The sequence below is a fragment of the Cupressus sempervirens genome, chromosome 3 (assembly GCF_028749045.1).
Source record: "Cupressus sempervirens isolate cs-2001-9-10 chromosome 3, ASM2874904v1, whole genome shotgun sequence".
Classification (NCBI taxonomy): Eukaryota; Viridiplantae; Streptophyta; class Pinopsida; order Cupressales; family Cupressaceae; genus Cupressus; species Cupressus sempervirens.
In genome coordinates, this window is record NC_143120.1 from 1,067,487,913 (window position 1) to 1,067,505,066 (window position 17,154).

General features: G+C 36.0%; 1 protein-coding gene across 1 annotated transcript in view; it reads left to right on the forward strand.

Annotated features, from left to right (window-relative positions):
* The first annotated feature begins 789 nt into the window (after positions 1-789).
* Positions 790-17,154, forward strand: part of LOC149570426 (non-functional NADPH-dependent codeinone reductase 2-like) — a 31,359-nt gene continuing 14,994 nt past the window's right edge. Inside the window, exons 1-3 of the mRNA XM_089823080.1 lie at positions 790-846; positions 1,059-1,186; positions 1,496-1,671. Coding sequence (XP_089679206.1) covers positions 1,061-1,186; positions 1,496-1,671 — 302 coding nt within the window. The 5' untranslated portion in view covers positions 790-846; positions 1,059-1,060. The remainder of the gene's footprint in view (positions 847-1,058; positions 1,187-1,495; positions 1,672-17,154) is intronic.

Sequence of the window (17,154 nt, forward strand, 5' to 3'; positions counted from 1 at the left end):
GTTTGACCTCTAGCTATTTCGTTTTCAATGCTAATTAATTTAACGGATTCTAAATAATTTGATATAGCTAAAGAAATAATTATAATATTTTATTTATAAATTAGTGTATTGAGATTTAATAAATATCAAATGTATTTGACAAAATAAGTGCATTCTAATGTTTGTTTATTATTAATAGTTGTATATGACTGTGCTCTCTTATGCAAAGAGGTTCTAATTATTATTCTCTTTTAAATACAATGAACAAAGTTTTGGGAGCTTCATACAACTAATGAAGTTTCAATTGTATTAGTATTATTAAATTTGTTCGCTTTAAGGATAATAGTATTCTTGTAGTTGGCTTTATTGTAGTCACCAAAAAATAAAATTAGTTGACCTTATTGTAATCACCAAAAAATAAAATTATTATTAAACTATAGAGAAGTTGCATCAAACACATTACTAACCACTACAAACCCCACTATACTTGCAAAGAGCTCTTGTTCCTCATAAGAATGGACTCCAATAATTTTGTGACCAAACTCAGCCTGGGCATCAACTTCTAGCGACACGCCTCCCAAAAACAATTCTTCCTTTTTTTCTTAATTGTACAATTTTCTGTTTTCATTAAAAAAACGACAAATATATACAGACGCATCATAATTGAATTCATGGAAGAGAACCAGTTGTACGATCACGCTGATTTCGTGTTCAGCCTTTTGCAGTCACATCGCTTCTTTATTTGTGACAGCTGTTGCCACAGATTCCACTCGATTCTTGTTTAAAACTATGATCAGAACCCATCTCTGCATGCATTTTGCAGCATTTGAACAGGTTCAGCTAAAATCTGAAGTCGAATTTTTCCAGGTAAAAATCTTCTATTCATTCGGTTCAATGCACACTTTTATCCTTCCATTTTCACTGAATTCTAAGAATGGCTTTTGTGTATCGACCGTAACTCTACTTCAAATGAATATCCGGTACCCTGTAAATATGAAATTCAGTTTGCAATGTTTGATTATATTTATGTTTTGTTGCACGGACTCAATGTGTGAACGCCCTTTTGGCTTTTTGTCTAGAAATGGGCAGTTTAGGTGCAGTTGCTCAACTCAATTCCGGCACCACAATACCATTGGTTGGTCTTGGAACCGCTTCAGACACACAGAACCACGATGAAATTAAGAGAGCAGTAGCTGCAGCTTTGGAGGTAAGTGTTTTGTTTTCCTCTCTCTTACATGCATGCTTTTTACTTCCTGCAGAGAATTCATTACCATTTTACAGGAACACCTGATAACAGCGTTGTCCATGAAATTCTCTTTTTTCTCCCCTCTGATTTACTGCTTAAACACAGCCTTACAGACTAAATCTGTTAAATAAGTAGACACGTCGAGAACAGATTGTATAAAGTTTGCTCATTTGTGGACATTAGTAACGATTCTTTTCTTGATTAGGATAGTCATTTTTAATTTGTGATTTAAGTAAAAAAATCTTGATAATTCTTTATATGCAACTCCAGGTAGGGTATAGACACTTTGATACGGCCAGTCTTTATGGGTCAGAGATTGCATTGGGGGACGCTCTCAAGGAGGCCTTTCAAAATGGGGTGGTCAAAAGGGATGAGGTTTTTGTCACCACTAAACTGTGGAGCGAAGATTTTGAAGATCCTGTCTCTGCTTTGAAGACGAGTTTAAAGTAGGTGGTTTTTCTATTCCTGGTTTGTTTGTTTTCCTGTGAGATTAGATTCTGTGATAGTGTTGTATTGGGGTTGAGAGCTCGTCAAACCCTTTTCCTGTTCATCATAAAATTAGTAGGTGAATTTCTCATTGTTGTAATGAACAGATTGAACACTCACTTCTTTGGCATACTCAAATGTCAAGGTTGTAGGCTAATGGGTTTACTTGTTCTTGGTAAATGAATCATTTAACATAAAGTCATAATTTGATATTTAAAAGGAAATAAAATTTACCCTACAAATAATTTAGGATCTAATGAATTATAAAATGATTACTAACAATCAGATCTAAATCAATATGAAATGAGACAGTAAATGTAAATGATAAATGAAAGTGGTTTGAAGGGGTTCAACGTGTGAGCTCTATAGTGACTTTTGAATGACAATAAAAGAATTCTGCCTTCTATTGCGCTTGGTGACCGATTCAGCATTCTGGATATGAATCTATGACTGTCAGGCTGGGAAGGTCTTTGCGTGCAATTTAGTCTGTGGACTCCTTGCCTACATGCAGTTTTTCCATTGATAAATGTCCTTCATTTTCTGTTTGTCTCTTCCCATACATGTGTCTGAGTAAAAAAGATTGTTGACAAGGACCTTGGAGATGCTAATTTATCCAAATGGATTCTGATATAGGAGCATAATGGGTGAGTTGACAATCGGCATCAACTAAAAATATTTTCCATTTTGTTTGTTTCAATTTTGACGTTGTAGTTGCAACTTCATTGGATGACATGTATGTAAAATGTGGAAGCAAAGACAAGGCCCACAAACATTTTGATAGCATGCATCTACATGCTATCATCTCATGATGGAGTTTTCTAACAAAGTTTGGTTCGTCATCCAAACATTGGTTGATAGAATGCCTCAAAGAGATATCATCCCACTAATTGCAAGTTTGTAGGATATGAATTGAATGGAATTACTAAAAATTCTTTAGAAACAGCCAAGCAAATCCAATGGTAGGTGTAAAGCCAACCTTAGCCATCCTTAATAAATACGTGTCAAGCTGAAAGCAATGGAGAGAGCTTTAGTAACACAGGGAAGAGGAAAGAAAACAATGGGAACTGAAGGAACACTGAGAGAAAATGAATATCGCTGCATAGACAAAGAATGGCAGTTGGGAGGGGGTAGGTTCAATGAGAATTTGAAAAGACTTAGAGGAGGAATTCAAATTGATGGCAGATTGAAAAATGGGAAGGAGACTGCATGGTGGTGGATAGACCCATTAAATAGAGGGGCTATGAAGTGAAAAATGGGGAGAGGGAGAGGCAACCAAAGAAGGAACGAATTGGATTGGAAGGGGATAGAATAATGTGTGTAGCTGTGTGGAAAGGTGGGAATCAGTGGTTGTGTATAGAAGGAGAAATGATGAAACAAGCTCAAGGGAGGAGAAGGCTTGGTGGTTAGCAAAATGAGTGCAGAGTGAGGTGTAAAGACAGAGATATGGAGGGATTAATGTGTAATCATATAGAGAAAAGGGAATAGCAGATTGGGTGCCAGGACCCACAGGTGAAGTGTGAAGTTGTGTCAACAGATCATCAATCATTAGGTAGCTCACACTTCAGAGTATGAAGCAGTTTTGTCAAAAGGGTCGTTCCAGCCTCCAGGTATGCAAAGTATTGATTGGTTGAGAGCTTGAAGCCACAAAGAAGAGAGTTGTTTTCATTCTTTGACTGATATTGGGAAGAGAGCTGTGGGAGGTGGAGATTCCCATTGAAGGAGAGTTGCAGCTGGAAGGTGAAAAAAGTAAGAGTAGAACACATGAATGAAGAGAAAAGAGAGGAGGAAATAGTCATGATGGATCATTTGTTGGTGAATTAAAGTGATGCAGAATAAATTACCTTGCAGGTTGAGGTAGTGAAAGAAGAGGTAGATCAGAAAGAATAGGTTAATGAAAGTCCGGTATTTGGTCAAGGACTGGAGGACTATAGTGCATTGCTTGGAGAGGAGATTGAGAGAATTCAAGAGTTGTTTAGTGCAGCAGCAGAGAAAGTTGCAGTAAGTGGATGCATAAACCATGCATATTTGTGCAGCTCTGTAATTGTATCTTTGAAAACTAAGATTCTTTGATAGGTTGATCCTCAAATATTTCCCCAATTCTTTCTTCAAACACAATCTCATGTTGTAGTGCCACATTAAATGTTCTGCATCTTTTACTTCCATTTCGACAACTTGCCCATTTATCTTGCATGTCAATTTGTTCATCTCCAAGGCTTGAAATTGGTTGTCTTAGGATGGCTTGAAATTCTTCATTTGAATCCTCTTTTTGTGGCAAGGATGAACATTCATTAAGGATTTCCTTTTCTTGAAGTACATTGAATAACTTTTTCCCTGTTACAATTGACTTGAATTACTTCTCTTGCTTGTTTGATGAATTTTGACATTTCTTTGCATCACTTCCTTCTTGTGCTAAGTCTTCTACTTAAAACCTTGATGGTCTCCCCTCATGGAAACATCTTGTGGCTCTTCATTTTCTATCAATTCTAAACCTTGATCTTCATTTGCGAGAACCTTGCTTGATTGAAGGTCTTCCATTTTGACTTCTACCTCACAGTATTCTTCCTTTGGTGCAACACTTAAGAAATCATCATCTAGGCTCAATCATGGTACCTTCTTGTAACTTAATGTTTTTACTGTCAGATGATTTTGATACCAAACTCATTTTCTTGAGGGATATACTCCATATTTTGTCTGTAATGCATTTCTCGGAAGACTCTGATAATTCAAACTGGCATTTGACTTGATTGATGAATTCTTCACATAGTGAACATGTAAATTCTGAATGGACTGTGTTATGGATCCTACACCAAGAAGGCAATAACATCTCTTGTAGGCATACTCCATCACTTATGTTAAGTTGCTCAATCGTCTTCTTGAATCTTGTGAATGCTTTAGTTCAAACTTCTGGAATACTGAAGTCATTGAGCTCTGCAAATAGCACTGTGATGATGTGAGTTTTGTGATCACTTCAACATGCAGAATAAAGTACTGAAGTATCCTATTCTCTCTTCAACAAAAATCTCATATGCTATAAAATACGGTGATTGTGCGATCAAGTAAGACAACCCCAAGGTAGTCGCTGCAAACTTGCGACTTTGTGTTGGATATATCTCAGTTTTATGATATGATTTATTGGTAATCACAAAGGGAATCATGCTGTTGTTTCATGGACATCAACTTTTCAATGGGAATGTTTTGGCAATTTTGAGCTCTTCAACTACTTCTAATGAAATAAATTGCAAAAAGGAATTGGGTTTAGAAAGCTAAGCCAACTCTAACAATGCAAGAAGTTTAGATGAACTTGACACTGTTACTTGTAATCAATAAGTGCCAAAAGGTATGAACACAGGTTTCACCATGATTCACCAACAATAATATCTTTCATTCATCTACTTAAACAACTTCTACTTCTGATAAGTAGGAGACTTGCTGTGGAAATGATCTCCTACTAATCATTTGATGAACTTAAGGGGCTTTCTAATAAATGGTTCATAAGGCACAACACTTGGTGAAGGTTTTGCAAATGGGGTTGCAAGCAGAGTGAGTTTAACCATGGAGGAAACTCCGTGGTTAAGTGCGCTGGGATGGGTGACCTCCTGGGAAGTCCCGGTGCTTTATCTCTATGAGCATCACCTAGATCCAATGAGTGCTAAGGGTTCCATTTATTCTCATGACAGATGGATTCGTGCTGAATCACTACTCATGAAATATGGGTCAATGAGTTTGACTCAAAAGCTACACAGTTAAATCTTGATAGCAATATCACAACTTCTACTTCTATTCAACATAAAGTAATCCTATTCTAAGTGAGAAGTATGAAACCATGCAATGCTCCAAAATAATACAAGTATCCACAATGAAATCAACAATGAATCCACAATTACTTTGGGCAATATTCAACAACAATTTTTCCAAATGTCTCCTTAATAACTTGAGCATGCCTTATATAGAGATCTCAAGTACAATGAATGACTTAGATGGATCGAAGATCAATAGCCCAGATTAATCTAAGCAACCTTAGTTAGGGTTAGTTACAACTACTACCTACAACCATTAAATGCTGACCTATGAGAAAATCACATTGCCTTTGAATACATATCCATTTGAGGATGGACCAATGAGAAAATCCAATAGAGTAAAATATTAATTTCCTTCCTCACACCACTTGGACTAACTAGAATGGTGGAGATGAAGGTGCACCACCTGAACATGCTTATTTTTCTTTAACTCCACTTCTCCCTCCTTGTTTTGGAAACCTTCCCATTAAGGTGTTCTTGAAGTTGTTTTTATCTTGACATTTTGGCTTTATCTTTCTTCATGACTTTGAACTAGAGCTTGATTTGCATCTTGATTTTCTCATTCAAGGAGATGTGCATCGTTACAATTCAATGGTGAACTAGAGCTTGATTTGCATCTTGATTTTCTCATTCAAGGAGATGTGTATAGTTACAATTCAATCATCACCATTGGTTGAGGTTTCCAACAAATATGGATATACAACATTAGTCATCGTATCAATGATGCTTTCTTCTTTCATCTTTCTTTGCCATTGCCATGATTTCTCCTCCAAGCCTTGGAATTATTGAGTTTTTCGTTGCATTTGCACTTCCATAATCTTGATCTTCTTCGCTCGGTCTAGGAGGACTTGCAAGTGCCTTGCCTGAGGTTCTGAAGTCGTGATGTACTTCCTTTCTCCATATTGCCCATTATATTGTAATGACTCCTTGCTTTATGCGTGGATCCGTGCAAAACCAGAGAAAGATTTGTGTTGTAAAATATTTTTGAGAAGATAATCATTAACATTTTTAATGAAGACTTGAAATAAAATGACTTGTGAATTACTCTTTCTTTGTAGATTTACTCTGTAAAACTCTTGACAACCTTATCACCTATCTGTCTTACACAAACAAATTTCTGATTTTTCAATTTGAATTCTGATTTCTAAACCCGATTACTATCTGAATGGATGCTTGAATTCATCCTACTTGCTGTGTTTGGCGAATCTTCTAATTTTTTCCTCCTAATTCACTTCTGGTCTATTGTAGTCCACATCTCTTGATTGCAGACTTTTGATCTTAATCCCTGATTTTGTCTCTTTGTTTACTTCTCAATCTGTTTACTATCCTTTACAATCACCTCCTTATTGATCAGTCTGGCATGTTTATCATTGGCCTGCTCTGCCTTTAATCAAATGGTTTTTTGAGTTTAAATTGTGATTGACAGTTTGCATTCCTCTTTATAGGCTTCCCATGGAGAGATGCCTCTCTTAGGCCTACAAGGCTGACTTGATATTGCATTAAAACATTTAAATCACGACTCTCCCATAGGCCGACTTGACTTGGAGGTTTGAAATTTTTGCTTTAATATCAATTGAGCTTTTAAAAGCAATAAATAGAGCCTAAGAAAATGTGCAGAACTTTGGCATTTCTTGGGCTTAAGCCCCAAGTCCAACCTTTGAGTGGAAATCAGGGTTGTTTTGGCTTTGAGTCCCAAGATTTGGACAGAAATTAACACTTGCTTGAGTTCCAACTCAAGATTTGAGCCAAATTGTGAATGCCTTTTGGCTTCAATTCAAAACTATGTAATGTCCAAAGTTTTGATATAAGTGACTTAGTTAAGTTAATTAATTAAGTGGCCCCAAAATCTAAAATAATATCCAGTGTTACACGAGGACTCGCACTCCCCTCCCAAACCTTGAAGTACTCGTCCTTGAGACTTCCCCGCAGCGGGTACTCATGTACCCAAGTACCCCCACCTACGCCATTACACAACCATGCTGCTGCTGGTATGGGGACTTGGATTTCTATTTGACTTTTGTTTTTTGAATGTTACTATTGGGTATGTAATATGTTACTATGTTGAATGTTCAATGGTTCTAGTTCATGTTGCAATTTGGCTATGTTCAAGTATTTTAATTTGGTATGTTCTACTGAAAGATCATTTCATAACAAGCATTTCAAGTTCTATATGTATACTATAAAACACTCCTCCTTGCCCCGTCCTCCCCTTGCCACTGTCCCCTAGCCGTTCCCCTGCCATCCCGAAAATGAGGCCCATTTTTGGAGTGATGGAAAGGAGAGGGAAGTATGATCATCACCAAGCACAATCAGTTTGTGATCCACTATCGCATATGCAACCATCTTTGGTGATCTGTTTTCTTTTATAATCAAGCCTATGTTTGTATGTATGGGTTCCCATAAGTAAAGGAACAATGTCAAAACCTTTATTACTTATCTCAAATTCCCCCACATATGGTGGTATGAAATGAAGTTTTCCCCAATTCCAAGCTCATTATTTTGGTGTGTATCTTCTTATATAAGTTCGATTTGTTTTGTCAATTTTTTTGAGTAACTTTTGTATTTCTAGAATATCAATAAAGACCTTAATGAGCTCTAACAACAGAAATCTTATTCTTTTGAGTGAACTTTAGTGACTGATGCAGGGTAGAAGGGTACCTCTCATTGCATGGATCCATGCTAATTGACCCAACATCATTTGGAATGAAGTATCTCAAGTAATCAATCCTATGGTAATTGGTAATGTTGTGGTTTCTAAAGGTTATCTAATCGTATTATCAAAACGTTTGATTGTGATCTTAGATTTTTTGTAAGTAGTATCTTTGTTGAGCTTTTTCAAACAATCCTCACTACATATGTTAAGGTTAGATCCATTGTCACTAAGGGATAGTTTATTCGTTCTTATCATACCCAAATAATATCTTAGTTACCGATTTGTGAAATGAATCCAATTTGGGCACGTGAATTGGATTTGTGGATCCGAGATTTTTTTTTCTCAATTATTATTCGTGGAGGATTCGTGTGTATATATAAATAAATAAATATATACATATATATACTAAAAAATGATACACACACACACACATATATATGTACACTAAAAAATGAGAGAAATATATATAATTCTAAAACTAAATCATTTCATAGTATGAATCTATGATTCTAGTATACTTGATAATTGATTTATTTTCACGATTATAAAGAAAATCAACACATTCACATTGAATTATTGAATTACAAAATGAAATTAATGATCCTTGAGGATCCTTGGGCTGTGGCTTGGATCCTTGATGATCTAGGCAGGATCCTTGATTCTACTTGTGGATCCTTAGGCTGTGGCTTGGATCCTTGAGGATACGGGCTGGATCCTTGATTCTGCCTATGGATCCGTCAGGAATGAATGAATGCTCATCAATCAATAACCATAAAATCTATCAATGTAATGATGTACGTGGTTGGTGTTGGAAGCATGAATGTTGATGATTTTCCTATTGGGGAGTATTGTAGATATGTTACTATGATGATATGTTACATTCATGACTGAGTTTGTCATTGATGTCAACATAGCAGTTTTCTATAGTATTTGACAGAAGAACAACGGGAAGATCAAGTTTGTATGGATGGCTAGTTGAGTATTCTCACTATCCGAGGTTATAGGAGATACTTCTGAGTATCTAGTATATGCAGTTAACGTCAGGTGAAGAAATGTTAAGTCTGGAAGAAGTTATGTAAGTTTTGGTGATGTTTATTCTGAGATAGAGTTTACAGAGGTATGTTCTGGTAAACTTGTTATATCTTTTAGCAGAATTGTTATTTCGAGAATTGAGGTTGAGGATGTGTAGAAGACATGTTGATGATGATGTGGTTAAGCTTGCTCGTCATAATATTGCGTGTATGAAAAGTTATTCAAGTTGGAAGGCGGAAGATTAGTGGTATCGCTAAGTGTAACGTGTTCTTAATGTGGTCCTATAATAATTAATTGAGAAGGTGCAACAACCGACTCAGGGAATTGTTTTATGGATTCCGTATAAAGGAAGGACATTTTCCTTTATCAAACATGACATGAAGTGATTGTAAGCAGTACAAAAAGCGGAGTGCGAAGTTAAGCAGAGTAGAGCGGAAGTGAAGGAAACTTTATTGCCGAGGTTTTATTGTGTGATTCGAGGTTTGATATTTGAATCCGAGGTTGGTGACCTGGTCTACAAGGTTTGAAAGTGATTGGTTCAGTTGACAAAACAGAGGAAGGAGGAACTTAACAGGAGATTACTTGTTTGAGCAGTGAGCTCTTCTTGTAATTGAAATTGCATGTTTGGGTAGTGGGCTCTTCTTGCATACATCCTAATAGGGTTGGAATCTCTTAATAGGAATTCAAAGTCTCCTAGCAGAGACTCTATGTACTAAATGTTGTAATAGACTCCTAATAGGGTCCATCCTCTAACAAGGAATATTTATATTAGTACATCATCTTGTGGGCATCATTCCCACTGGGGTTTTCCCTCTAATCAAGGGTTTCCCTAGTTAACATATTTGGTGTAATTGTTTATGTACATCTTGTTATGGTTGTTGTTTGCTTTGGTTGAATGGATAAGATTGTTTAAGGATAGTAAATGTTTTAATTATTGGATAATTGATTCACCCCCCCTCTTAGTTATCTTGGTGGACTATTGTTTCTAAAAATTGGTATCAGAGCATCATATCCTTGAAGATAAAAGTTTAACAACTTTGGGAGATCCATGGCGAGCATGTTTAGGAAAGATAGTCCTCAATTTGACAAAGGAAATTTTGACACCCGAATGGTGCAAATTCTTGGCGAGTTATCAGATTTGTGTAAAGAGCAGAGCATTGAGTTTTCAAATCCAGAATCCTTCTGTTGTATACAAAAGAATAGAAGCTCAAGCAAAGATAGATCCAGATGTGAAGAAGACATAATGATAAAGGAAGGTATTGATCTACTTATGAAGAGAGAACCAGAAGGTATGAAAATTCTTGTTTGTTGGCCATGGAAAGAGTTTGGTCTTTTTTCATCCAGATGTCCTAAGAGATTAAGAAGAACTAGAAAGAGTTTTCTTTTTGATGAAGATGAAGAATTTAAAGCAAGTGTGGAAAGATTCTTGAATGACTGTGATAATGAGCCTAGATTGATTAATGAAGAGGAAGTAATAGAAGAGACAACTTTGGTGACTATTATGGAAAGTGCAAATGTAAGAGTTGATGAGAAATTTAGAATACAAGAAAGAATAGTTTATTACAATTCTGATGATGATGTTGTCACTAAGCTAAGAAATGATGAAGTATTTCTTGAGACTAACAGTGATTTGCAGAATAAAGGAGAGTTAAGGCAAGAACAAAACTCAGAACCTTTAGCAGAGTCGAGAGTTGAGATAGCAACTCCTACTTCGGGAAAGAATATGATAAAGAATCACCCATCCGAGTAGATCATCGGAAGCAAAGATAAAGGTGTGATGACAAGAAGCAGAGTTAATGAAGAACTATGTTTGATATCTCAAGTTGTACGAAAGAATGCAAATGAAGAATGTAAAGATGATCATTGGAAATAAGCTATGAAAGAAGAATTGGATCAGATAGTAAAGAATGAGACATGGGAATTGGTCCCCAGACCAACAGATAAGAATGTGATAGGAACTAAATGGGTATTCAGGGACAAGATGAATGAATAAGGAGAAGTTGTAAGAAACAGAGCAAGGCTGATATGTAAAGGTTACTCACAGCAAGAAGGAATAGACTATGATGAGACCTATGCTCTTTTGGCTAGAATAGAAGCAGCAAGATTATTCTTAGCATATGCAACATACACGAAATTCAAAGTATATCAGATGGATGGCAAGTCAGCATTTCTGAATGGTGAACTTGAAGAAGTGGTATACATTGAACAGCCTGAAGGTTGTCCTTTGACAGATGACAAGGACATAGTATGCAGATTAAAGAAAGCATTGTATGGCTTGAAGCAAGCATCAAGAACCTGGTATGCAAGGTTGGACAAACGTTTGACAAAGATTGGATATAACAAAGGTATGGCAGATAGTAATCTCTATTGGAAAGAAATTGATGATGGACTAATGATTTTGGTAATTTTTTTGATGATATCATATTTGAAGGAAATGATAAGGAAAGTGAAAAGTTTGCAAAAGAAATGAAGAAAGAATTTGAAATGAGTATGATAGGAGAAATGAAATATTTTCTAGGATTACGGATTGTACAGAATAAAGAAGGAATCTTTATTTCTCAGAGTAAGTACTTGAAGGATTTACTGAAAAGGTTTGGTTCAGAAACATGTAAACCCTGTTGGAACACCTATAGTAACTGGACATAAGTTACCTACAAAGGATGAGACACTTATTGTTGAGCAGAAGAAGTACAGATCTATGATCGGAGGTTTGCAATATCTGACTCACACAAGGCTGGATATAGCAAATGCAATTGGAATTGTTGCAAGATTCCAAGATGATCTCAAAGAAGCATGCTATACAGCAAACAAAAGGATATTTAGATACCTGAAAGGAATACTTGAGTTGGGATTGTGGTATGACAGATCTAATGTTTTCACTCTAAGTGCTTATACTCATGCTGATTGTATAGGCAGTATGGATGATAGAAAGAGCAACAGTGGTGGAGCCTTCTTTCTTGGAGGAAGATTGGTTTCTTGGTTGAGCAAGAAGTAGGATTGTGCCTCACAAAGTACAATAGAAGTAGAATATGTTGCAACAACAAACAACTGTAATCAAGTTGTTTGGATGAAGCAGATGCTGAAAGATATAAGGATAGAATTCAGTGAACCTGTTGTCATACATTGTGACAACAGAAGCATAGTAAATATGTCTAAGAATCCAGAGTTGCATTCTAAGACCAAGCACATTTCTATCAAGTATCACATGTTGAGAGAGAAAGTTGCAGAAAAGGAAATTAGATTGGAGTATGTGAGCACTAAAGAGCAGATTGCAGATATATTCACTAAGCCTCTTCCCAAAGAGACTTTTGAGTATTTGCGAGGTATGCTAGGGATAATGCCCCTTCCTACATCAGAGTAGAAGATGCAAGAGTGCATTAGTCTAGTGTTACAGAGCACTATTGTTTGTCTGGACTGAATGCTGATGCTTCATGTATGGGAGAGTATTTGTGATGGACAGAGTCATCAAGGACTCTTGTTGGATGTTTTTGAACAGTGTCTTTGGACACTTGAGCTAGCAAGAATGAGTTGCTACAGAGTTTTGATGGATGTTGAAACCTTTGACATTGATGTCAATGGGGGAGAATATTAGCATGAAAAACATGTTGGGGAGAAGATTCAAGTTGGGGAGAAGATTAGCAAAGAAAACAATTTGATAGAATGATTGGTGAAGAGGATTTGAAAAGAAAGGCTAACAGTCTTTTGTAATTGGTATTCTTGGAACTAGATGTTTTTCATCTATGTTTCCATCAATGCCAAAGGGGGAGATTGTTGGAAGGATGAATGCTGATGATATTCCTATGGGGGAGTATTGTAGGTATGTTACTATGATGATATGTTACATTCATGATTGAGTTTTTTATTGATGTCAACATAGCAGTTTTCTGTAGTATTTGACAAAAGAACAATGGAAAGATCAAGTTGGTATGGACGTCTAGTTGAGTATTCTCACTATCCAAGGTTATAGGAGATACTTCTGAGTATCTACTATATGCAGTAAACGTCGAGTGAAGAAATGTTAAGTTTGGAAGAAGTTATGTAAGTTTTGGTGATGTCTATTCTAAGATAGAGTTTACAGAGGCATGTTTTGGTAAACTTGGTATATCTCGTAGCAGAATTGTTATTTTGAGAATCGAGGTTGAGTATGTGTAGAAGACATGTTGATGATGATGTGGTTAAGCTCGCTTGTCATAATATTGTGTGTACAGAAAGTTATTCAAGTTGCAAGGTGGAAGATTAATGTTATCGCTAAGTGTAATGTGTTCTTAATGTGGTCCTATAATAATTAATTGAGAAGGTGTAACAACCGACTCAGGGAATTGTTTTATGGATTCCGTATAAAGGACGGACATTTTCCTTTATCAAACATGACATGAAGAAGTGATTGTAAGCAGTACAAAGAGCGGAATGCGAAGTTGTGCAGAGCAGAGTGGAAGTGAAGGAAACTTCATTGCTGAGGTTTTATTGTGTGATCCGAGGTTTGATATTTGGATCTAAGGTTTGTGACTTGGTCTACAAAGTCTAACAGTGATTGGTTCAGTTGACAGAACAGAGGAAGGAGGAACTTAATAGTAGATTACTCGTTTGAGTAGTGAGCTCTTCTTGTAAATGAAATTGCATGTTTGGGCAGTGGGATCTTCTTGAATACATTGTACTACAACTCCTAACAAGGTTGGAATCTCCTAACAGGGATTCATAGTTTCCTAACAGGGACTCTATGTACTAAATGTTGTAATAGACTCCTAATAGGGTCCATCCTCTAACAAGTAATATTTATATTAGTACATCATCTTGTGGGCATCATTCCTGATGGGACTCCAAATTTTGGCAAAATTTAAGACCTCCATTTATGAAATAATGTTGGAGACTTGATAAAAAATTGACAACAATGTTGGTTTGCTAAAAAATAATAATTTAAAGATGCAGTAGTGATGATTCTTACTATGCTGTTTGCATCGTTCAATATAAGTCTACAAAACATGGATCGGTGTTTAGTGTGATGTGCGGCATAGAGATATTGATCCACAAAGCACCAACTATGCATCTAGAGAGGATAGTCGTGGTAGTAGGAAACAATCAAAGCACATGAACATCTTTTGCCTCAACAATTATTAATGACATCTTTGACACACAGCTAGGATCACAAAATGTTTTGTCAATTTCATTTGGCCTCCTATTCTGCCATAGAAATACCCACCTCCAAATAAATTGTCAGACTTGCAGTCACATATTGTATATGCATTTGGACATCTCGCATATGAAGCTTCTACCTAAAATTTCTTATAATATGCACATATGTCAATGAACTAAAAACTGTATGTACCACACTAGCATGAAGATTTCCTTGAATCCATTTATCTGCCAATATAGGTCGAGTCACATGAAGTGTTTTAAAGATTAAATAATTCCAGATAATCTTCATGGAGGCTCAACACTAGATTTGCTTGGTTGAGGATTATGAAAGTGATCACATCTATTATTTAAAACTGTTTATTTTGTCAAAAGAATGGCAAGAGCTGGCCAACAAAAGCTCACATTTAAAGTACCTATATTCAAGCCTTGTCCTCCACACTACTACATACAGGGAATCTCAGACAGCTTGTTGCAAGCAAATGTCTTTAATATTGTCTCCTCTCAGTATTTGATTTTACCAGTGTTACATGCTCCACATACTGAACTTCTTGAAGCCCCTTGGCAACCATAACTATGAGGAAATATACAACTAATCACATTTCAATCTAATTGAAGCTCAGGCATTTCATATCATATACCACACAGACAAGACTGTCCTCCAAATAGGAGAATGATATCTACAGAATTGATGATGCTTCACCTTTTCAACACTCAACTAGACATGAAGGTTATTGCACCAATGAAGGCCTGATTGTTTGCCCATGTTGATGTAATATTGTTGTCGAAAGAACAATCAGATATTCATTGAACTCACGCCCATACCCAACACAGTTCAAAAATACATATGAATAATGATGCAAACTAGGTTTGAATTCGGGTATCAAATACTCCACACAGAGTGGGCTTGTGGAGGTATGGAGCACGATGATGATGTCTTCACACCTTATCGATTGCAATTTGAAGCCATAGGTACGGGGAAATACACTAAAAATGATCTCTGCCCGTCGGTTGTATACTGCTGTCACTGAGAGGAAAGACGAAAGCTTCAAACAGTCACATTTCCAGCATACATAGATATTAATGGGAATGCATAACCCAAATGGAGATGCCATGTACCCACGTCAAACTTGTCAACGCCACCAAATATGCACAGAGTGAATAATGGTATGGGAAGAGTATATGGATGGAATAAGTCTCCAATCATAGCACTATACAGGAAGGAATCAACTCTTCAGGCCTGTGTGAACAGAGCCGCAGGAATATTAAATTCCTTATATTGTAGAAGATGGGGTTATATTAAAATAACATGATAAAAGATTCGATTATGTTTAGAGATCATTGTATAATTTATTTAAAAAGGAGCCCCTTAAACATGAAATAGAGGAGCTTACGGGAGAATGAAATATTATCACCAAATATATTCAAAGGACCAAGACAAAGAGACTTAGGGCAATCAAATATTAAAGTGATATTCATTGACAATTTTTCGAAGTTAAGTGATTACGATAAATAAAATTATCACTTGATAAAATACGTTATTAACTGTTGTAAATGATATATGATATGATTAATTAATCAGGAGGTGTAATATCTATTTAAAAGAAATATGACTTTTCATTTGAAAAGTTACATCCAAAGACATATAGAGGATATAAATAAGGTCAGAAGTTGGAGAGGAACACTGATTCAATATATTCGGAAAAACATTCATATTCAGGAAAAATTATTTTACATTACTTGTACGGATGGATAAGGAGTTTAATATGATTTTGTAATATAAATTCCATTATTTTATTTTAATAATAAAATAAAATGTGTTTTGTTTATTTTTAAAGGCGTGGAGATTTAAACTACAAATGAATCATCCTTTGCAATTATTATTTAGAATACTGCATACAATTTAAATGTCAAATAAGTGGACAAGGTCATTTAGTATTTAAATTTGATCGTCACAGATATTGTGAAATATTAAATTGTTTCCATATCTGTGTCTGGACTAATTTAAGATTGCATAATATTTGGTCTGTCGCATCTTGATTATTTAACTGTTGGCAGCATAAGTGCATAAGAACTTCATAAAGTTGTACGTAAAATTCACTAAAGTTGACTCTATTGGCCAGAGGAGCAGAGGCACTGGTCTTTTTATTATTGAAGTTAGAAAATCTATAACTTCCTTCCTACAAGCATCAAATTAATTATTATTCAATTATACAAAAACATTCAACCATTATCTAGCATCTAGTTTTCATTTTAATTGAGTTCGAGGAGGACCTTGCCAGTCGGAGAACTCCAAAAGTTTAAATTCGTTATAGAAAAGCCTTGAACTAGGCAGTCAACGTTTGAGGTGAAGGTTTACCCGCCTGGGTGTGGCGGAGCCTAAAGTGCAGGGGAATCAAGGCGATTCTCGTTCATTGGCCAGAACTGATTGAGAAGTCCTATTGGAGAAGTGGTAGGCTCTTGGATTTCCAATCTGCAGTTTTGGGAAACAACAGATTGGCGATTTTGCTGGGAAGAGTTGCTCGCAATACAGGTTACGAAGTTACCCATAATTTCTAAGTTCGTAGATCAGTATCAGAAAGAAGTTATATCAGTTTGTTTAGAAGTGTACTTTGTTGGAAGTGAGAACCCAGGAAGATCAATAAATTCCTCAAAAGAGGTGGCGACTCTAATCAATAAAGTTTCAGTTGGTAACTCTGCTGAGGGAGAGGACTTAGAAGGAGATGATTTGATTACCTAACATGGAGAAAGTATACTATGATCAGGAGGTGGATCTATGTTACACCATGGAGGAAGAATACATACACCTTTTAGATGAATTTTTCAATTTA